Source organism: Mastacembelus armatus, unplaced genomic scaffold, assembly GCF_900324485.2.
Source record: "Mastacembelus armatus unplaced genomic scaffold, fMasArm1.2, whole genome shotgun sequence".
In the NCBI taxonomy this organism is placed as follows: Eukaryota; Metazoa; Chordata; class Actinopteri; order Synbranchiformes; family Mastacembelidae; genus Mastacembelus; species Mastacembelus armatus.
In genome coordinates, this window is record NW_022872941.1 from 331,463 (window position 1) to 355,999 (window position 24,537).

At 39.6% G+C, this 24,537-nt stretch overlaps 1 protein-coding gene across 1 annotated transcript in view; it reads left to right on the forward strand.

The window, feature by feature from the left end:
* Positions 1-1,154: 1,154 nt before the first annotated feature.
* marveld2b (MARVEL domain containing 2b) overlaps positions 1,155-24,537 on the forward strand; it is a 56,425-nt gene continuing 33,042 nt past the window's right edge. The window contains exons 1-3 of the mRNA XM_026311440.1: positions 1,155-1,477; positions 11,806-12,088; positions 16,442-16,542. Coding sequence (XP_026167225.1) covers positions 16,517-16,542 — 26 coding nt within the window. The 5' untranslated portion in view covers positions 1,155-1,477; positions 11,806-12,088; positions 16,442-16,516. The remainder of the gene's footprint in view (positions 1,478-11,805; positions 12,089-16,441; positions 16,543-24,537) is intronic.

Here is a 24,537-nt window from a genome sequence, read left to right on the forward strand (position 1 = left end):
AGTTGCAAAAATATCAACAGCCAGAATGTATCAGTCATGGTGGATAATCTAAAGAGTAGCCTATGTTTCTCTTTATATGATTACATAAACGCCTGAGTTGACAATAACAGATGGTTGGTCGGGTGGGGGTAGATGGGGCTTTGTTGACATTAATAAGAAAAAATGCATTATTTTATCTCAGTTGGCTCCAATGGAAAAGAAAAGTAGACACCATAAGCTTAAATCGACTTAAATTCAAAGAAAAGTTATTGTTGGGAATAGGCTGAACTCTTCGAACATGAGAGTTCAGCCTCGGACACATTTCCCCTAACCGAAACCAAGCGCGCAGCATGACACTGTTAGTCCCGTACCACAGTGTAGGGGAGAGGCGAGGTGGGTCTTTCGCTCAGGACAAAGCAATGATTTCAGCTTCATTGATCAGGAATGCCAGATTTCACAGGCCGCTGCCCTCTTCCAAGCGTCGACCATAGCACCTAAAGTGAGCCCGTCGCCTTTAACCTTTTCCCACTCTAGCCGTCCTCTGCCCGAACTCCACGACCTCCACACTGCTGCGACTACCGTCTCCCTGAATGGAACTCTCTCTGTTGCTGCTTCAACACCCATTTACATCAGGAGTAGTTGGGGGTTGCTGGAGTCTCTTTGTCTCGCTAAGTTATGTCTTACATTTTAGAAATGAGTTCTATCACGAAGTAACTGTAAAAAAAAAAAAAAAAAAGAGGGACGAATGCTACAAATAGACCATTGCTCCACCTCGGTAAAGAAGTGAAATCCATATCTAAGCCTAGACTACTGTCGAAACTCAGGGTGGTCTTGAGGATAGGCCAGTCAATCAGCTCTTGCTATTGTCTATTGTACTGAAAAGATTTCTGCACCTGATGAAGTTGATGAGTGTTTTTTTTAATTCCTTTCTAGCACAATAACACCATGTAGCGGGTAATGAGAAATTTGTGAATGGAAGAGAGAATTTGTGTTCATTGTTAAAATTAAACTATACAATGACGTCCCCTCGGTATGTCACCAATCACGAATGTGATGAGATAAAATTCCCACCAATGAGGACAGAGACAAGCGCAGAAACGGCCCAATGACAGGCTGGCATGCAAATAAGGAATTTGTCTCGGCAAGAGCTGAATGTCAACTAGTCAAAGATGGAGTCCAGAGCTGGGAGGCCGTGAGGTTGCCAATGGACGAAATACCGTTTTTATAACGCAGGAGCCGTTACGCTTCGCGAACCGTTAATGAGGTTTAAAGGGACGCGCGTGAGGGAGATAGATGGCAATCGCCAGGACGTTTTCCCCGCCAAAGTAGGCAACTTGGCTCCGGTGTGCTTCTTCTGTGTGTTGAACTATAGCCTACGGACCGGCCTGCCCCCGCCAGGTATCATTCACCGGATCTGATCTGCCTGTGCGGTGCAAGGAGCGCGGCTGCTGCTGCAGGGCGGAGATGGCGTGGAGCTCGCAAACAGACGTGAATGGCGGTGGGTCTGATTGGCCGCGGAGAGGTTCCGCGAGCTCTCATAGCTTAAAACTACAAAGCAGCTATTGTGTGTGTGTGTGTGTGTGTGTGTGTGAGAGAGAGAGAGAGAGAGAGAGAGAGTGTGTGTGTGTGTGTGTGTGTGTGTGCGTGCGCGCGCGCGCGGGGGCAGAAATGGGGACAGAGCGCTCGCGCGTATACCTCATGCCACGCGTGATAAAGGGTGATTGACAAGCAAGTGCCTGGCCGCAAACTACTATCTCTAAACTAAACAGGTTACATCCTATGAGCTAATCCGCAGACTTCGAAGTGGGGTCCAAAGACACCCATGGGTCCAGTGGACCCCAGAAAATACAAATGAGTCTGTAAATACATTACTAAGCCAGTTTTCGGCCCTACATTCGCAACGAGAAGAGAACTGTTCGGACGTCCATAATATAGAAGACAAATCTATTATCGCTACGTTTTAAAGGAATCTGCATTAGATTATTGGGCAGTTCATTATTTGGGATAAATATGGGCTATTTAAGAAACATTAGTGTGACCACACAGTCGTGTCAGCTGAGTGTGTAACCTAAAATATGTATTTGTAAAGGGAAATGCCTCCCTTCAAAATGTACAGTTCTTCAGGACTTCACAAAGAACAGGGCAGTATGGCGTTTTCCCACACACTCATGTCCTGTTGGAATCTGTTTGGCAGAGTTGCAGCTGAAGCTGTACTTCATATAGTTGTGTATGGTTAAACACCCTGCTATTTTAGTTCTGAAAGCAACGTGGAGAAAATAACTTCTGAGGAACAGAGTCTCGTTTAAACGTTATTCTCTTAGTAAAACGCACAGCGCATTTCTCACACACAGCTATTTCGTTAGGGCCTTTGTAGAATTTAAAGTAACGGGAAAAGTTGCCTTGTCTACCTGGTGGTCTTGTTGCATTTGTTGGGTTTAAAGGTGCAGGAGTTTGAAACAGTATGGCGGCCTGGGTTTTGTGATGTCTGTGCATGTGTATTTTATCAAGAGTTTTGGGCAGGGAAAAGGAGCACTCTGGCTAATTGTAGAGCCCTTTTAGACATTGGAAATAATAAACCCCCTCATAGCTCTTCCACCCCGCGGCTTCTTAAACAGGGAGGGTTTCAAATTGCCACTTTGGCTAAAGGGACAGGAATAGTAGGTATTAAATGGAGGTTTCTGGTGGATCGTGGAATGTGCTCTTTGCCCTATATATGTTTTCTCCACCCTCGTTTCCTCCAGGCCTGTGTTCACTGCCTGTTTCCAGCGAGTCCGCCGTATAGCAATAGGAAGAGCTTGGCTTTGAATTTTAGTAAATATGACCCCACTCCGGTCATATAGCCTATGGCTGACCGGAACAAATTACAGAAAGGGCGGCAGATCTACAGAGGGGAGTCACCTTCCCTCTTTGTGGATCCAGAATGAACATAGGTCACATTAAGGTGTAGTTTTATTTTGCTCAAAAACTATAGCCGCAGAGGGCACACGTGCCGTAACAGCAATACGACTACTCGGTCTTTTACGACTGCTGCCTTGTTTCCAACATTTTAATACAGCCGTGTTATGGTAGGGCTCACACAGATCCCGTGGTCGGCCGTGTCACCGCAGCTGGCGGCTTGTGCATGCTGGGGTGGAATAGAGAGGAATAGCTATGTTGTCCAAGGCTCTTTTTCTGTTGTACTACTGTGAAATCAGATGAGCAGTGCAATATTAAAAGGGCATTGGCTGACACCCCCTCCCCCCAACACACACCACGCCCCCCCCCTCCACACGCACACACACACACACACACACATACATACATACACACGCTACGTTACGCTTCCTCTACTTCCAAATCTTATTTAAACGTCACAAAATACGGACTTGCTCTGTGTTTTAAATAAAGCCACACCGTATAGCTTTACTTTGTTTCCACGCGCCAAGCTTTTGTCGTGGTGTGTTTCTCCAATGGTGAACGCGAAGCATGGTTTCTGTGTAGTCCCAGCGTGCAGAGGTCAGCTGCTTTGACGATGTTGCACTACTGTACCATCCGCTAAAGCAGTGCAATAGTATTGTCATAGCATTCGGCCTTCGCCATATACTACAGCAGGCCAGACTGCTAATGGAGAAAAACAGGCGAGATTATAGAAATCCTGGAGGAGCCCCCCTTCCCCAGCCTTGCCTAGCCATGCTTCCTCCAGATTCAAACACATATTCCATAATCAATCACATGACACCGGTTATACCTTTGAGTGGAGCCATTTATACTACAGCTGGTCTTTGCTGGTCCACTGTAAGGGTCATGGTAACACATGGAAAAAGTCCTTTGATCCAGTTCCAATTCTCAGTTAACATCTAAAACCTAGGTTAGGAATAGAAGGAATTTCTATGGATAAATGTAAGCAAAACCTGTTGACAATAAACAGTTTTTGTATTTTACCTTGTCTGATAATTACAAACTAATAAGTTAAAAGGTTAATTTATCAGAAGAGTTTATCTGATTTTTGTATCCGGATTCATTTTAATGAGGAAACTTTGATTTGGACATTAAATCCCATTTGTGATTTTTAATGGGAGGCTGTTCTTATAAACTTAATTTAAAAGCTCCACACAGACACTTCTAAAAAATCTCAAACCATAAATCTGTATAGTTATTGGGAATTTATTTAATTTCACACTTTTACTGTGAAAACAAAAGGTAGGTTTTATTTTGGAAATTCCCCTAATGACTGGGCAAGATACAGGCCTCCTGGACCACGCCTTCTAAAAAAAGAACATTTTGTCCACAGAACATCAGAGGCTGTCTTGGTTTGTATTGTAGACCATGTGCCAGATTAAGTAACATATTTTGATGTCAACCTTCCAAACTTTTAACACATTTTGTCAGCAGTGTAATGTGTTGCTACATGCTGGCCCACAGTGTGAAATCTAAATACAGAATCAAATTTACTTTCAATTTCTCTTCTGGATAAATTATCAGAAATGACCATGATCCTGGTTCAGTAACACAGATCAGAGATGAAGTAGAACTGTACCATAATATTTATTTTATTTGAAAAAGTGAGTTATTTATATTTACTGAATTTTAATCATATAAAGTAAATTTACTGTGTATAGTGTGCAGAAACCCGTCAGATTGATGCAGGAAAGGAATAAAATAAATTTTTTTATGTTGTGATTTTGGATTGTGTGACTGGAAAAAAAATTCACTATAATCTATCTATCTCTCAGAACCTACAAATAAGTCTTTGTAAAACAGAATATAAAAATCTAATCTCCAAAATGTCTAATTTGGAATATAATATGTTTGCAACTGTGTAAAAGTCCAAGTTTACTTAAGAAAATATGTTATTTTCCAGATAAAAAGAGCAACAGTATGTTACTGCCCTGTAAAGGAACGTGTTAGCTCACAGGTTAATGCTGCAGTCATTTTATTATGACTACAAGTATGTGTGTGCAGCACAGGTCTCTTTTTTTTTCCTCTCTCTATTTCACTCAGCTTTTGAAAGTACAACTTAAGTGTGCAGGCTTGAAAAAGTCACAGTGTGGGTGGGAAAAATGGGGTAAGTTTCCTATTTGGGGCAGGTCATAGGGGGGATGGGGCTCCTTGCGAGGAATGTGGAGGGCAGGGCTGCTCTGAGGGGCTCGGTGTGTGTGTGTGTGTGTGTGAGAGAGAGAGAGAGAGAGGGAGAGTGCGTGCATGTGGGTCATATTTAGCCACTGTTTTGCAAGTGACTGTGGAATTTGATGTTTGTTGTGTGTCTTTAGTGTTACGGTGAGGGATGGAGCAATGGATAGTCCTACCAGAAAGTGAGAGGACTAGTTTCTTTTTTCCCAGCAATGTGTTAAGATGCTGATTTAGGCTCACCTACATCTAAACACATTATTTAAAAGAAAATGTATTTGTCAAAAAATGTTAAATTGATTTGTTTTAATTGTACTACTGGTTTCTCTCTTTTGTCTGTGAAGGGTTAGTTGTGACCCTTTACATGTTTAAAAAAAAAAAAGTATTTTAATATATATATCATAACATTGTAACTATATTAAACATTGACATCAGAGCAGGTAAATTAAATCAAAAAAATACATGAACATTAGGTGTCCAGGCATACTGTAGATTCTGCTCTGAAATAGCAGGGTCTATCATTCAACCACTGCTGCACATGTAAATGTGTAAACAATCATGTTAGTAATGCATTGTCAAATTAGAATGACTAAAAGAAACACTCATTTGGCTCAACAGCATGTAGAAGCTTGTCTTTCTCAGTGTGCTGGCAGGCAAATACCAGAGTAAACTGGGTTGGCTGTATATGAAGTGTATGTGAAATGGTTTGCATTTTCAGAGAAAAAAGGCCATGTGGATGCAATGTTCAAAGAACATTCATAGTATGCATGCGTTTACAGCTGATTAGTTGATCACACTATTAGCTGATCAACAGCAAATCAGGTATTTCCATAATTACCTAATATAAGTATTTTGTAAGCAAAGATTAAAGTAAATGGACTACTTTTGGGTTTCATCCTGTTGGAGATGATGTTAAAAGATGTTGCCATGGACTATGGGAACCTGTGATGTCTATATCCAAATGATAAGTAATAAATAAACAATTAATAATAACATAAATAATAACATTTGGTGACTCTGATGAAAAGTTGCATCCCTAATCTGTGAACTGCTTTTATTGTAAATGCAATAAAAATCCTCTGTGCATTAACCGGGAACCTATATAGATATGACGAGTGTACCGTTGTAACACACACCGAACAACTGAAGTCATAGTCTGGGTGCAGAATGTTGATGTGGGCTTATTATAAGGTCATGAGTGACCAAAATTTCATACTGCCCATAATTGCATTGCTCATTATTGGAAGCTTTGTATATTTTTTTTCCATACGAAGTGATTCCAATAAGAGTGAATCATATTGACTTTTAGCAACAGGAAACAAAGCCTTCTCCACTAAAGGGTGCTGAAACTACTTGTATTACAGTTGTGAAGAACCATCCAGGATGGTTATAGTAAAAGTGGTAGATGTGGCGTGTGTTTTAAATGTGTAACTGTTGGATGAATGTTATTGTTGCCACAGTTGGTATACCAAAACTAAAATTGTATAGAAAGTGTACAGATTGGATATGACGTTGCACTGAAGTGTAATTTGAATTTGAAGTGATATGTATGCAAATAAATAGATTTAGTTTCATATATCACTTTCAGCATACACTGCAAAGGAATGACTTTTCACACACAAAATAAGCTGTTTGCGTTGTTACAGAGCAGCTCAAAGACACATGCTGACCATTTTTTAAAGAAAGAAAAGGGTGGTAAAAGAAGAGTGGAATTTATCATGTCAATTGTCTCCAAACTCTTGGTTTTAATGAGGGTCAGAGTGGAGCATTTATGCCAGTAAGAATAAAAGATCCTCAGTAGCTCTTTCTGTTTAATATCACCCAAATGTTTCAGCAATTCTGATAAATGGAAACATGGCACTTATAGATAATGTGTGCAATAGAAAACACTCAAATAACTGTTTTGTGACATGGTTAATGGTAAATGTAAAAAATATTCTTCAAGGTAGGTTGATAGTTTACATTAAATTACAATATGAAAATGAATTTTGTCATTTTAACTCCATGACGTTTGGCCCCTGTAACAGATATAGTTAGCGCCATTTTGTCTAGGTGTTGCAGTAAACTGTGCAGATGGGTCTTTGCACCTATTGGAACCATCAGAACTTTCAAACCTTCTTCAGCTCAGTGTCACAGCAATACAAAAAAAGAACAGATCATGTAATGTCAAGGGGGTATTTTTTTATAATATAGTATGGAAACCAGAAATAACACCAAATAACTAAAACAAACAAAAAACAGAAAAGGAAAACTTTTCAGGTGAAAATATAGTCAGTGGAAAAACCCAGTAGCAAGTTAATTTTCCAAGCATACATGAAGTGTGATCAGTACCTGAACTTTTTCTTCATAGAGCTCAAATTACAAAAGCTGTAAAGAGACTGCATTAGAGTCAAATTTACTGAAATGAAGATACATGTATCATGATAAGGTATACAAGATACTCTGCTAGTCACATGATTAATCACAGGTATGTTCAAAACAGGAATAACCAGAAACATGGATTTCCCATACATCAACCATATCAATCATTAAGAGTTTGCTCATTGAGTTCAACTTCTTTGAAGATCACTGTAAAAATGTAAAATGAACATATATTTTAAAGAGAACATGAAAAAGGGAAAGAAACAGAAACCTGAAGTGGAAACAAATTCTGCTATTGACAGAAGGTACAGTAGTCAAATAGTGACAAGTGCATATACATGACAAGTTATTGCAAACAAAATCAATTCAGTTTTATAGTTTATATTTTCAAAATAAAAAAAATGTGGCACAATATCCTATCAAATGTTTAATTGCAAATTGTATGCTACAAGTGACCAATTTAGTCACATATTTTTGTCTTGGTTAGTGATATTTTCTAGTCACTTCAAAACATCACTCTCAATACCTCTCCACTGTTGAAATGCAGCCATCAAGGATCTACTCTTATATGACTATTTAAGTCATTAAACTTCATCTTTCACTTAGTCCAAAAGTATTAAGTCAAAGAATAGTTTTGTGTCAAAATGAAAAATGCATCAGTTCTCACTGAAAAAATCAAATTGTGATGCAGTTAGTCAGATATGACTAGTCTAAAATGCTCAACACAATTTCTTAATACCCAAGGCCACATTCTCAAATCACTTGTTTAGTCCAGCTGTCTGAAAATATACAAAGTAATATCACAGAAGACAAAGGAAAGGAAATTCACTCATTTTATGAGCTGAAGCTAAGTAATGCTCGTTTCCTAATGTCAGCATTTGATTCATGGCTTCTATGCACTGCACTACTGTTTTAACAGCCTATATGTGAATCTTATAGCATTGCTGCACCATAGTCAAAAGCCTGCCTCTGTGAACATGAAAGGCTACTTAACTTCCAGAAACATATGTTCCAGTCATCTCTTGGTGTTGATGAGTAGTTCTTTCCTCTCGTCCCCTGTGGCCTCAGATGGCTCTGTCTGAGAAGAAGCCTGTCTTGTTGCTTTACCTTGCAGACAAGACCCTATCAATATTGCCTCTGCTTGCACTGACATTAACAGAGTAGTGCAATATTGCTTATAGGGTCTTGACTCTGAGGGCTGGTCTTCCTCCTGTGGTGTGTCTATAGGCAGCTGGTGTCATGAAGGCATCAGTCTGCCCAGCTGATGCTAATCCCATTACATTATGTTGAGGTTCAAGCTGCTGCTAGCTGCAGCTATCCCTGATGGTATACTGTACAACTGGGGGAAATTTCAGCATCATGGCTTTGCTGTGAGTGAGATGTGGAGTCTTCATTCTGTTCCTTTGGTAGATGGTATTGCTAATGATATTGAACTCTCTTAAATTAAATAGCCGCTTGCTCTACAATGGAATAATGTTTTAACGGAACTCTCATTCCCTTTTTTATTAAACCAAGAGCTGTATTTGCATCTTGTACAAATATGAAATTATGTCCATGATTTGATTCTTATTCATTGCTCATTTGTACATACAATCAGAGTGAATTAACATTTATGCATTTACTAAATGAAAACAAGAAGAAAATACTGATGCTAGATTTTCTTAAATACAATAAAAATGCTTACAGAGTTGGTTCAGTGAAAAAGAACTGTGGATTACCCAGAGTAAATCTTTCTGAAAATAAATACTACTTCAAATTAGTTTTAAAGCAACACTATGTAGTTTTTTTTTACCCTTAATAATGTCTCTAAAATTATTTCAGTGGTAGAACAACTCTTAACCGGACGAATTCTACCGCTGCAGCAGCCTGAGCAGGCTCGCATCGGCTGCAAAAGCACTATGCAACTTTCCTGTTCAGGTAGGATCACTCAGCTCCGTCATCGGCTGCCAGTGGAAGAGTGCAACCTGCTTTACGGCATACGTCACGTTTTACTCATAGCCTGGGTGAAGCCTGCTTAGTTAACAAATTCATGTGTATTGCGCTGCCCACGGGGAAGCTTATACAGTAACAGTATTTACGACACTGGTAACAAACAATTGCGCTTCTCAACCAGATGGGGGAAACCATAAGCAAAAGTTACATAGGGTTGCTGTAAATGTAAATTTCTGTAAAGCAACAACTTCATTTGCAACTTGGATGTGTTGGCATACATGCAGAAATCTCAGAGGTACATTTCAAATACCAAAGGTGTTTGCATGGCCACTACAGCTATGTAAAAAATATAGCTTTTCTGTTGTTTGAGCGAACTGACACTTTCAATTCTAGCACTAGGACAATTAAAAAGGGATGAAATAATAAAATGGCATGAATTAAAAATTCAGCTAGTGGTCAAATTTTATGGAATTGAATGGCCCTTTAACTGCAAATCATTTTACTTCAGATTGCCTAAAAATGAATCAATGAACCCATACCTCTACAGCAATTTCGAAAGGCTGGCCTGGCTGACTGGAGCAGGTTTATTGCAAAGTTTAATGTTTGCAGACAGTAATGTGCCTGGTACCTATTTTTTTAGGATTTTGTTGAACCAATTATTACTTTATACACAGTTTAAAGGCTAGGTCCTACCTTTTGATATGTGTCACTTTCTTCTGAAAGCAGTGGTGTTAATTATTTTGTGGATTGTTATGGACCTTCTTGGCCTCCACTGCCATCTAAAAGCTGTTTTCTTCCTTGCTTTAAGCCTAAATTCAGTTGTAGCCTGATCACTTCTACACATACAGTATTCTCAAATTCAACTAGTGCAGAATAAACTGGAACATAAAAATAGCTTTTGCTTGCAGGCAAGCAGAAGAGGGAATCCTGCTCTTCAGGTTGCACTTCATCACCTGGGACGACATCTCTGGGATGCTCCCTGCTTGACACTCTTTCCCTGTTGCACTACTGTGGGAGCTGCAGCAAGCAGTGCAATAACGAAAGGGCATCAGTCAGCTGGGCCAAGCCTCCTCCCCAAAACCCTTGAACCTGCCTTATGCTGCCTTGGAATAAAGCACCGCAACAGTAGCTAACGCTTTTCACTACTTCTTCCACACCTTCACCTTGTGTTTAGGATGGTAATTCAATAAAGGCTATGCCAAATAAAGCAGTGGTGTTTGTATTTTATTCCAAGTCTGACTGTGATGATGACAATGGGGTTCTGGGTCAGTGACAAAGATTGCTAAACTTTCTATAGGTCCAAGGTAGTTCAGGGTAGTGTTACGTGCAGTGGAAAAATGTTGACACTGTGGATGTGTTGGATTCTTTTGGTTTTGCTCTGTTGAGAAAACATGATGGGAGTTGAAAGAAAAAACAGACAGAGAGAAGCAGAGCAAAACAGTCATATGTAAAGTGATGATTTAGGTAAACCTAAGGCTATTAAAACATATTATTTCAGTATAGATTAGAGTATTAGGCTGGAGTTTTAAAAAATTCTAAGGCAACTTTTGATTCCAAAGTCAGTGTCCATGTTTTCATAGGGACTATTTCAACTAGTGAAATCAGTTGCAGTACATCCAGTGGATTATCCAGAGTAATGTGGACGCAGATTCATATCAAATATATGTCAAATGTTCATTTAAATACTAAACAACTGCATTCACAGGCATTCAGTTCACAAACCAGGCGGTATATGTGGATTTTGTACTTTCTCATATCTTTTTGTATGTTTATCTAATCAAGTTAAAATGCTATAGTGTAGAGGGTGCACATTCACTGAATTTGCTGGGCCACACCTACTAGTAAAATGTTTTTAAGTTTATGGAAAGTGCCATACCATCCTGCAAGCACCTGATTCCATCTGATTTCAGAAGCTAAGCAGGGTTGAGCCTGGTTGGTACTTGAATGAGAGACTGCCTGGTAATACCAGGTTCTGTAGGCTGCAATAGACTGGCGACCTGTCCAGGGTGTACCCCTGCCTTTTGCCTGAAGAGAGCCGAGATAGACCCCAGCAGAACCCTGTGACTCTACATAGGAATAAGTGGGTATAGATAGAAAGTGATGGGAAATATTAGAGCATGCATCCCAAATAGGGCTGGATATGAAACCTCATGCTTTTATTATTAACTGAAATGTCTGTATAGAAATGGGAAATTGAAAGGTGTCTTCCATGATGTCTTATTCTTTGATTACCTGGAAGCTTAGTGAAATTGCTCATTTTATGTTTTGTAGAAATCAATTTATATTTCTTGAATATGCTGGAAAACATGGTTCAATAGGTGTTCAAACCATAGAAAACACATCTGAAATCATGTAAACAACTAATTGAAAGTAGCTTCAAATTTCTGAGTATTTGCCTACAATATATTTTGTTTTGTTTCTGAATAGATCAAACTGAAGGGGTTTGGTGTGAAGTTATGCAGGACTCCAACAACAGCATCAGCAGCAGTAGCCTATCATTTGGAATTGCTTCACGTCTCTAGTGTAACAGTGGTGCACAGACCTGCTGCTGCAGAAACATTAGAAACAACACACCACTTCCTCCTCAGACGTTGGTGTTGACTCTGCGTTTCCTCTGCTATTGCCTGCTGGGACTTCATGAGTGGAGAGTCTGGGAACCTCCTTCAGCACACCCCCAACCCCACCGCCTTCTCCCACAGCTTCCTTAAAGGTCAGCAGCAGTGCACATTTCACTGGAGGAAAAAGCAAGGGGGACGCGAGCAGCCGTTCAGAAACATGTTTGCTATACTTCAATGCTGTTTCACGATGTATTATGGAAATCAAAATTAAGAATTTCAGACGTCCACACTATGGTTTGCACTTTTCACAAATGCAGGGAAATTATTTCTTTGGATTTGCCTGACAATTAAACTGAGATTTCATGTCAGGTGTATTTCCGCTAAGGTAAAGTGCTTCTGGACAGATAATAGCCCAACAAGAAATAGGAGGGTATGCTGTAAGGCTGTAAGGCAACACACAAACTAACTAATGTGTTCCATAGGCAAAGAAGTGGAAAGGTTAAGCCTATATATTGAGTAGCATAGGTATTCATTTAACACTAAAATGAAAATATGCTGTATTTCTGATCGCACAGCTGCACACATTTTAGGTATACAATCGTGTTTAAGGCTGGTTACCAGTTTGTTACACTGCCTTGTCTGTCAATCTGACTTGTTACAACTTGCTGTATGGCAGCCCTCGCTGTCCCTCCAAAGTATCGGCTAAGTCGTAACTGGATGCACACCCGCAGCTTTGACGGACAGCCGGGTACGGTGTGCCGAAGGAAGCATTCTGCAGATGGTAACGGAGATGAGAGTGAAGATGATGGGTTTGTTAGTTAATGCTCCCTCCGCCGCTGTCTGTCTTTGATGGCGATGTGTCGCCACCCACTGGAAGACACAGTCAACAGCAGCCGCTGGTAGCAGAGAAATAATTTGATTACAGTTTTATTACTCGCCTGTTCATGTCGTGGTTTAGCGTAGTTCACTGTGGTTTCATTGCACATTAGTTCATCAGCAATTCAACGTTAATGCCAGAGAGAGCGCTGAATTGCGGTCTGCCTCTTAGACTCACAATCTCACCCGTGATCAGGTGATCAGCCACACCTGATGCTGATTAGGATTAGGTGTAGGCAGTATTTATACCAGCTCCACACTTCACCTAGTTGTCAGATAGTGCTGCAACCTGACTGTTCTTTGTGTGGGGCTATACTCACCTGAATTGCCTTGGCATCATCCTGGTTGCTGACTGTGGTGTCTCCTGGTTTTGTTTTCTTGTGAGAGAGCACTCAGGGACTCCTCTGAGTCTTCTTGGTCTCTCCCAGTTCCTGTGTTCCTTGTGGCTGTACTCTGCTTCCCTGTGAATTGACCACACTCCTGTGAGTCTTCCTGGTCTCCTCCTGGGTCCTGATTCCTGATTCCTGTTTCCCTGATGTCAGTTTCCTGTGAGTGATCACATTCTCCTGAGTCTCAGTGGTCTGTCCCTTTTCCTGTGTTTCTCGTTGCTGGACGTGTGCTTTCCTGTGGGTTGACCACGCTCCTCTGAGTCTTCCCGCTAGGCTTCACTTTCCCTGTGCATGTATACAGTAGACTCTCCTCAATCTCCTTGGCTCCAAGCTGGTTCCCGAGTCCGATGTTTTGCAGTTCAGTTTCCGAGCGAGACAGCACACTCTCCTGCTTCTCTCCCTGTTTCTGTGTTCCATATCACTGGACTCCAGCTTCCTTGGCTCCGGCTCCTCCGGGAGTGGTTACATTCTCCTGAATCTCCTTGGTCTTCCCCTGTTCCTGTGTTCTGACTCAACTTTCCCTGGTTCTGCTCCTGTGTTCCTGGATCTCTCGCCATATAATTTCTTGCAAGTTCTTCCCTTTATTAGGTGGTCTGCAACCTTGGTTACAGAAACTTTATTTAAATACAAAATGTGACAGGAGGAAAGTCAACCTAAAAAGGTTTTAAGACTACCTGTAGTGATGGGCAAGTGAAGCCTCATGAAGCATTGAGGCTTTCTTGACAATTGTGCTGAAAAGGATTCAAAGCTTCGAAACTTCAGTGACGGTGACATCTGGTGGACAACTGAAGCAATAGCAACCTCTAAAGAGCACGAATGAAGCACTGGCACTGTTTCAATCCCATGACAGCAACAAAAGTTCAGACCTCTTGAGGTCAAAATGATCCCAAACTTTAGAACGTCGCTTATTGGTGGGTCTCGCCGTGAAACTTGCCAAAATACTCTCACTCTCACTCTCCAAATCCTGAAGCAGAATGATGCATCTTATATAGCTGGTATGGCACCAAACCACTCAAATCTGTCAAACCTGTCAAGCTGTCATTGGCTCAGAATGCATTGAAACGCCATGAGCCAATGACACACACTGAAAGACTATGAGCCAATGAAAAGCTTTGAAACACCTTGAAGCAATGAAGCGCGAAGCGAAACAGTGATGACCAGTCACGTGACACTGGTGTTTTGATACAAGCCTCGACACAGTGTTTCGAATCACTCCGCTTCAGGAAGAGTGGCACAAGCTCCGAAGCCTTGGTATCATTTGCCCATCACTACCTACCTGTAAAAAAAACAACTTTATTTTAGAACATACATGTTACTCAGGGTCAATATGAAATCGAGGGGTGAGAACCAGATGGGCGTAAGTGACATTTTGGTCAAAATTTGAGATATATATCAAATGAAAGCTCTTGAGCTCTCTATTTTGACAAAATGATAGAAGTAAAATATCAAAATTTAGTTTTTGAACAAAAACCATTGGACTGAACTGTAAACATACATAAGCAGTTGGTGTCAAAAAAGGTGTAAATGCACTTATGTCCTTTTGACACAGAGAAAAGTAAAGCCTGACAACAGCACGAGTCAAAATGGCTGACACCATATAAATGCCTGCAAGGTCAATCTATCACAGAAAAAAGGTTTTTAATACTCAATTATTTCAAAATGAAAAACAAATGAAATATAAGTTATGAGTTAGTGATGAGGGTAAATTTTAACTCTACATGTTTCAGTAAAGTTAAGGCTAGCCTTTAGCTGCCTTGGGAAGTTAGCCACTAATAAGAGATAAATGTATGTTTATATATTGCAGTAAATGCAGTGAGTCACGGATAATACAGGAGCACAGGGCACAAACAAAACAGTCTAGCAGACATAGGAGACTGACAGTGGAGGGACAGACATGAGTACTGAGGAACAGGAACAGTATATCATCTTGAATCTGGAGCCAGGGAGAGTTGAAGAAATCTAGGATCAGATGAGGTACAGCAAAGGAATAGGAAAAGAAAGACCCTGATAGCTGAAAGAAAAAAGTACAAAAAAGCTCAATGTCACAGGCCAAAGTTATGTGAATACAAAAAACATTCATGTTCCAGCTTGTAAGGTCAGTGAGAAAGACCTGTCGTTACAAATGCAATGACAACTTCCCTCAGTCAGACAGGGAAAACCTTTTTGATTAGTTCTGGGGAATAGGAAAACTGTTAAGACAGTATCAGTAGACAGTATCGTTAACCACATGTTAGCAGGGGAAGCATTCAACTGGTAACAAAACTGAGGAGGTGAGCAAAAATCAAATCTTTCCCTACAGTTGAGTCACACTGCTGATGGAAAGATACAGCAAAGCAGTACACCTTGAGTTTCAAGATTCAAAGCATTTATTGTCATATACACAGTAAGGAAAGCATGTTACCCTGTACAATGAAGTTCTTTCTGTGCTGTCCAAAGTGAATACCAAATAAAAGTAATAAGGTATAAACTAGATAAATACTAAGTAAAGGCACTATGCACAGGAAGAAATAAAAAATATATAACAAATATAGGCCTTGAGGAGATTTTGAATGTCACCAAGGTGTATGACCTCTATGTCCAGAAATGCAATGTTTAGTTTTGTTTAATTTATGAATCACAGTTCAAAACAATAGAAGTTGCAGCCAAATAGCTGTACAGAGGTATTAAAAATTATGACAAAATTAAAACAGAAACTAACACACTGTATCAAAACCTTGAAGACATGTAAGAAAATAAAACACCCTCAATTTAAACATAAAGAATACAAATAGGTTTTTAAAGAAAATTTAAAAGTAGAAACAGAAGGGGAAAATCTAATACACAGAGGGAGACTGTTCCATAGTCTGGGAGCAGCCACAGAAAAAGCCTGGTCACCTTTAGTTTTGTAATGTGAGTGAGGAAGAGAAAGAAGTAGTTGACTGGAAGAGCATAAGGATTTTAAGGCATTGTACGGGACAAGAAGATCACTCATATACTTAGGGGCAAGACCATGTAAAGCTTTATAAACAAAAAGCAAAATTTTCAAATCAATCCGGGACTTAACCGGTAACCAGTGGAGAGAGACAAGCGCAGGAATAATGTGCTGACACTTTTTAGTGCAAGTCAAAAGCCTAGCTTCTGCACTTTGAACCATCTGCAGACAATTTAGAGTTGAGTTAGACAAACCCAGGTGTAAAGAGTTACAATAATCCAACTTTGAGGTAATAAATCCATGAATAACAGTTTTAAAATCTTTCTTAGAGGGCATCCTCTTGATTTTGCAAACAGAAGAGGACCCAAACTGGAGTCCTGGGGTACACTCGAATGTATTGAAGCATGGAAGAAAATGTTCTCTCTTTGAGGTAAGAAGCCAACCAATCCAGCACAGAGCCACAAAGTACAACTACATGTTCTAGTCTGTGTAAAAGAATATCATGATCTACAGTATCAAAAGCTGCACTTAGATCAAGCAAGACAGCCAGTACCTGCATCCAGAGTGATAAGATGTCATATAAAATCTTCAGCAAAGCTGATTCAATACTATGTAGCTCCCTGAAACCAGACTGAAATTTCTCAAAAATACTAAAAACACTCGGGTATGAAAAGATCTGATGGTAAACAACATTTTCCATAACTTTGCAAATGAAAGACAGATTAGAAATGGGTCTGTAGTTATTCAAGTCATGCTGATCTAAATGAGTTTTTTTTTTAACAACGGCTGTACAGAACAGAGGATTTCATACTAGAAACAATATCATAAGTCTGTGAGGGTGACACAAGTTGAAAAAGTGAAAAAGCACTGTCACAGGGGGGCATTTACCGTTAATTTTATGGATAAAATGTGTTAAAAATCACACAGGTCAGTAGAAACCTCAGGTAGAACACTAGAAGGAGGATTTAGAAGGGCATTAATTGTGCTAAAAAGAAACTCAGGCATCTGAGAATTTTGTGCAATTAAATCAGACATATATTTAAATTGTACCTATCTCACAGCATTCTGATACAGCTTAAGACTCTCCTTGAAAATTTCATATGATATAGTAAGTTCGTCTTTCCTCCACCTGCGTTCAGCACACCTACTGACCATGCACCTGTCTGACCACGCGAGTAGACTTATTTAACCGGGGCTGCACTTTGTTCACCACACTGGATTTTTGTTACCTCAGAGGGGCAATTGAGATAGCAGTGTCAAAATTTCAAGCAGTGTCAAAAATTTCAACCTCATCCCATTTCTTTCCAGGAACTGGGTAAAACTTTTTGAGATTAGCTGAGGGCCGTTGTCTGATAACAACTCCTCTGGTAGTCCATAAGAAGGGAACAAGCTATGTAGCACTTCAGTGGTATTGTGAGTGTTGATGGAGGCCATAGGGAAAACCTCCAACTACTTTGAATGACTGTCAATGACCACCAGAAAAAATTGCTTATCTTTCTCTGCAAAATCAATGTGGATCCTCTGCCACACTCTTTCTGGCCATCTCCATGAATGCAGTGGTGCTACAGCTGGCACCTTCTGTATGGCTTGGCAAACCGAGCAACTCTGTACCATTTCTTGGATTTTACTGTCACACCCAGGCCACCACAGATAACTACAGGCCAGAGCCTTCATATGACAAATACCTGGGTGCTCATGATGAAGATCTTCTAGCAACCTTTGTCGATAAACTGGAAGTATGATGACCCTTTTCCCCCAGAGGATGCATCCTTGTTCTGTGGATAGTTCATGCCTGCGGATGTAATATGGCCACATAGTTTCATTTCCCAGATGACTGGGCCATCCGTTCATCTTGTAACTCCACACTGCTAAGGTGGGATCCTTCAGTGTAGCTTTCTCAATGTCTCTAGCACACACAGGGAGTTCCTCTACTTGTCAAAAGTAAAAAATGCTCCCTTCTTCTGTTGTGTTATCACTGGGGCTCCCTGGTAGGCGTGACAATGAATCCGCTTTTGCATGCTCTGCCGACTTCCTGTACTCAATATTATAGGTGTGTGCCATGAGGATGAGAGCCCATTGTTGCATCCTCAAAGCAGCCAATGCTGGAACATCTGTCGTTGGCCCCAGAATGGTTAACAGTGGCTCGTGGTTTGTGAGGAGTGTGAACTTCCTTCCATACAAATATTTATGGAATTTCTTCACGCCAAAAATAATAGCTAGTGCTTCTTTCTCAATTTGGGGATACTTCTTTATTTCAGCCTGTGTTAATGTTCTTTATGCAAAAGCCCTGTTCTCCATAACATGAGAAACTAGATGATGCAAATGTAGTGAGGGTGCTTTTATTTTGAGAAAAGAGCTGCAGGAGACTCATGGGACCTTACACTAGAATCTGGATTTTATTTTGAATATTCCTTATACTTTACAAAGATGTAATATCGTCCTATAAATAACTGTAGACTTTTATTGTGAAAATCTCACAATGTCCTGGGAGCAGACACCATGGCTGACATTAAAAATGACCTCAACTGTTGCCTGAAGCTGTATATGACCATTTTAAGATCATGTTGCTGTTAGCGACCAAAAAAAAAGGGGGGGGGGGGGTGGATAATAATAATAATAATAATAATAATAATAATAATAATAAAGATTAGGATAACAATACTGTGAATGCTGAAGCAACGTTCACACTAATAAAGAGCGGATATAACATAAGTGGGAGAGCTGGTAGAGCTAACTAGAAAATTGCATTTCCGAAGAAACATGTGAATGCTGAAATCTGAATGAAGCTGCCCAACAATGCTGAAAATGGCTGAAATGCATTGCTGAATAAGCTGAAGGCTGAAATACAATGCTGAAGAATCCTGGAAGCTGAAAGGTAAAAATGGAGATGGAAGCTTAACTTGTTTAGCTAAAAAACTATTCAAAATTGCTGGAAAGGGTGAAAAGAGAATCATATGATGTAGAAATAAATTGACTTTCAATTGCTAAAGAAAGAAGTGTTAAATATAAAAGAAGACACTGTAGTGAAGGAAGGAATAACTAAAGGAACTTAATATGATATGAGTTAAAGAAAAACCATGGAAGAATGAAACAGAAAAAAAGTGACATTGCAGAAAGACTGTATAGACAGAAAGAATGTATACACTAGTTAGGGTAGGGGAACTCAGTGCGCCGATGGTCCTTGGGCAGTCTAGGCCTATAGCAGCATAACTAAGGGATGGTTCAGTGTTGCCTGATGCCAGCCTTAACTATACGCTTTGTCAAAGAGGTTGGTTTTAAGTTTAGCCTTAAAAGTACAGAGAGTGTCTGCCTCCTGAACCCAGGCTGGGAGCTGGTTCCACAGGAGAGGAGCTTGATTGCTAAAGGCTCTGCCTCCCATTCTGCTTTTGGAAACTCTGGGAACCACAAGTAGACCTGCACTCTGAAAGCGAAGTGGTCTATTGGGATAATATGGTACTATGAGGTCTTTAAGGTATGGAGGAGCTTGATCATGAAGGGATTTGTATGTGAGAAGAAGGATTTTAAATTCTATTCTGTATTTTACAGGGAGCCAATGAAGAGAAGCTAATACAGGAGAAATATGATCTCTCTTGCTAGTTCCTGTCAGGACTCTGGCTGCGGCATTCTGGATTAACTGGAGGCTTTTTATGGAGATACTGGGACATCCAGATAGTAATGAGTTACAGCAATCTAGCCTTGAGGTAACAAATGCATGGACTAGTTTTTCTGCATCATTTTGAGACAGGATGTTCCCAATTTTGGCACAATAAAAGTGATTATACTTTGTAATTATATTTAGTAATACCTTGCCAATGTATGATTAAAAAGACAAAAAAAAATACACTGTAAAAACAAACTTAGTGAATATGAAACATATTGGTTGGTAAATAGGTTTGTAGGTTTGTAAGTAGCTCACTGACTCACACATACAGTATGCAAAGACTGGTAGAAATCCAGATAGGGGTGGGGAATATTGTCATTTGTGCATTGTGTAAGCAAGTCAGAGATTTGTTTTATGTGTGAGTTAAAGGACATGTCCTGGTCAAAAATAACTCCAGGGTTTTTCACAGTAGTGCTGGAGGCCAGGGCTATGCCATCTAAAGTAGCTATAATTTTAGAAAAGTTATTTCTGAGGTTTTTAGGCCAAAAGACAATAACTACTGTTTTCTCTGAATTTAAAAGTAAAAAGTTACTGGTCATCCAGGCCTTTATGTCAGTTAGACAGGCTTGAAGTCTGGTTAACTGGTTTGTGTTAACAGGTTTAATAGATAGATACAACTGAGTGTCATCTGCATAGCAGTGGTAATTAATAGAGTGCTTCCTAATGACATAGCCTAAAGGAAGCATGTACAGGGTGAACAGAATCGGTCCTAGCACAGAGCCTTGTGGAACTCCATAACTATCTTTTGTTCGTGTGGAAGGTTCATCATGGACATGAACAAACTGGAATCTGTCTGATAAATAGGATTGGAACCATTTTAACGCTGTTCCTCTGATACCAGTCACATGCTCCAGTCTCTGTAATAAGATGTTGTGGTCAATAGTGTCAGATGCAGCACTAAGGTCTAGGAGGACAAGTATAGAAACAAGTCCATTAGGCTAAGGCTAAGAGAAGATCGTTGGTGACTTTTAACAGTGCTGTTTCTGTACTATGATGTGGTCTAAATCCTGATTGAAAATCTTCAAATAGTTCATTCCTGTGTAAGTGGTCTGATAGCTGCTTAGCAACAGCTTTTTCTAGGATTTTAGAAATAAATGGCAGGTTGGATATTGGTCTATAATTAGCCAAGACTCCTGGATCAAGACTAGGCTTTTTGAGTAAAGATTTGATTACTGCAGTCTTAAAGGCCTGTGGTACGTAGCCTGATACTAGACATAAATTTACCAAGTCCAATAAAGATGAGTTCATTAATGGCAGGGTGCCTTTAAGCAGTCTAGTCGGGATGGGGTCCAAGAGACACGTTGATGATTTCGATGAAGCAACTACTGATGTAAATTCAGAGAGATCTATAGGAGAGAAGCAGTCTAAACATAACTGAGGTCCTACAGATGATTCAAGAGCTACTGTAGTAGAAGACTCATCTGTGTCAGCTACATGAAGCATCTGATGAATTTTATCTCTAATAGCTGTGATTTTATTTGTAAAGAAACTCATAAAGTCATCACTGCTGAGAGCTAAGGGAACACTGGGCTCAACAGAGCTGTGACTTTTTGTCAACCTGGCTACAGTGCTGAAAAGAAACCTGGGATTGCTCTTATTTTCCTCTATTAGTGATGAATAATATGCAGTTCTGGCTTTACGGAGAGCTTTTTTATATGTTAATAGACTGTGTTTCCAGGCTAGACAAATTTCCTCTAAATTTGTGGAACGCCACATCCTTTCCAGCCTTCGTGATGCCTGCTTTAAAATACGAATATGTCAATTATACCATGGGGCTAATCTCCTCTGATTCACTAACTTCTTTTTCAGAGGGGCCACAGTATCAAGCGTTTCACGAAGTGAGGCTACAGCACTGTCAACAACATGATCAATTTGGTAGGGAGTGGGATTGAGGCAGCTGCCCTCCACTGTGTTCATACTTGGCATAGATGTAAATAAAGATGGAATCATTTTCTTAAATTTATTAACAGCGTAGTCAGATAAACATCTGCTGTAGTGGAATTTTCTTCCAAACGCTGCATGATCCATCATCTTAAATTCAAAAGTTATTAAAGAATGATCAGACAAAACATGAATTTGGGGAAAAACTTTTAAATGTTCAATTTTTTTTGAGTGAAACCAATTGAATCTAATATAGAATTAAATGCAGTGCTGAGACTGTTATTTTCAACATCTACATGAATGTTAAAATCTCCCACTATAATGACTTTATCTGAACTAAGCACTAAATCAGACAGGAAGTCTGGAAATTCAGTTAAAATCTCTGAGTAAGGGACAGGTGGACGGTACACAGTGACAAGTAGAACTGGTTTTTGTGTTTTCCAGTTTGGATGTGAGAGGCTCAGAGTGAGGCTCTCAAATGAGTTATAACTGTTCTGAGAATGAAAGTTTAATAAGTTTGAGTGGAAGATTGCAGCTACTCCTCCACCTCGACCTGTGCTTCAAGGAACATGATAGTGATAATCTTTAATAATACAAACATGATAATCTTTAGGCACCTCAGTTGGTGCCTAAAGCTGTATGCCAATTACAAAAGTGTATTTTAATGTCACATTATTGTTTCAGGGCTTTTATATTGAAAGAATGCTATACACCAGCTTTTAGTTTGAATGGACAAAGTGCTGCAGCAGACTAGTGGGACCTTATGTTAGAATCTGGACTTTATATTGAATATTCCTCATACTTTACAAAAACCATAATATCTTCCTATAAATAACTGTAGATTTTTATTGTGAAAGTCTGAACATGGCCTGTCGGGAGAAGACACTATGGCTGACATTTAAAATGGCCTCAATTGCCTGAAGCTGTATGTCAATTACAAAAGTGCATTTTAAGGTTATGTTGCTGTTTCAGGACTTTTATTTTTTGAAAGAATGCTAAAGAAGGCTTTTATTTTGAAAGTAGAGAGTGTTGCAGGAGAATCACGTTATGACAGATTACATTCCTAAACTCATTTTCAATATTCATTACACTTTACAAAGGTGTAATAACTTCTTACAAATAACTGTAGTCTTTTATTGTGAAAGGCCAGACATGGCCTCCTGGGAGAATACACCATGGCTGATATTAAATCACCCTAAGTCAGTGCCTAAAGCTGTAGGCCAATAGCCAAAGTCTATTTTAAGCTCATATTAGTGTTTGTTTGCTTTTATTTTCAAAAAAGGCTATAAAAGGCTTTTATTTTGAAAGGACACAGTGCTGCAGGAGACTCAAGTGATCTTAGATTACAATCATAACTTTGTTTTGAATATTCATTATATGTGACAAAGATGTAATAACTTCCTACAAATAACTGCAGACTTTTATTGTGAAATGCTGGACATGGCCTCCTGGGAGAAGATATCATGGCTGACATTAAAACACCCTTAGTCAGTGTCTAAAGCAGTATGCCAATGGCCAAAGTCCATTTTGGGCTGATTTTGTTATTTCTTTGGCTTTTATTTTGAAAAAATTCTGAGCAATGGCTTTTATTTTGAAAGTGCAGCATGCTGTGGTGCACTCACATGACCTCAAATTAAAAGCTGAAGTTTAATTTTGAATACTCACTATACTTCAGAAAGGTACACTCACTTCCTGTAAAAAACTGCAGACTTTTATTGTGAAAGTGTTGTCACATCCTCCTTGTAGAAGACAACATGGCCACACTAAGAATGGTCCCCATGTGTAACAGCAGTGGACATTAGGCAGCCAGTCAGTCTAATTACCAACCACAGGCATCTGTTGTTCTGCTATTGCTTTGTGTTGAGCTGTTGCTATGGTGACCTAAGCCCAGAGTGGGAGGGGGAGCGACAGTGACACAGTGCTTTACACACACTCAGAATAGAGAAGCTGAGAAAACTTCACCTGATAAAATGGAGGACTACAGAAAAACTATAAGACCTATAAAAAATTATTTTACTAACAGTGCCACGGGGCTTCAACGAAGAGACTGATCAATTTGTGAAGATATTCCAAAAAATGAAGGCTTGCTGGCAAGTTAGAAACAGCCTTCATTTGTGTTTTTCACCAGAACTCCTGGACCTCTTTTATAATGGGAGTGAATGAGAGATGGAGTAGTCACTCTATGTGGTTCTGGCCACCTGGTGGAAAACCCTAGGTCCTATCAAAATGAGAACAGCATTACCTGAAAGAAGACAAAAATCTCTACTACTTTTGAGAAAATGGTGTATGAAGAGGCAAAATTGCAGCCGTGACAGCAAGCTAGAGAGAAAAATTTTCAGTAAACTTAACAGCTTCTCCCACTCTAGCGACGATGTCACCACTTTAGCTGTGAACATTCCGTTCCCATAGAAACCAATGTAAAAATCAGAAAAAGCCTAAAAAAACCATAAAACGTAAACTGCGATTAAAGAAAAACCGTAATAGATATCTTCTGACTCGTTTAAAGGTTGAATGGTGTTTGTAGCTGAAAGTATGCTGACACAGTTAAAGCTGAAAGAGGACAAAGTTGAAGGGGATTTTAACATTCTCTCCATTCATTTCAATGGGACAATAAATATGAAAAAACCTGAATATCTTAAAAAATATGAAAGATATCAAAAGGCTGAATACAAATGTCCTTAAAAAGCTGAACATTTTGACATTTGAACGGTCTTTCCAGCACAAAGAATGTGGAAGGCATTTGTGACCGAAAAAACGGCGGAATAAAAGAAGATAATAAAGACACAGGATAACAGGGTGAAGCAGCATTCACACTAATAATAAATAGCGAAGATAACACTAGTCAAAGCAGTGAAAGCTGAGAAATGCAACCAGTAAGTATAT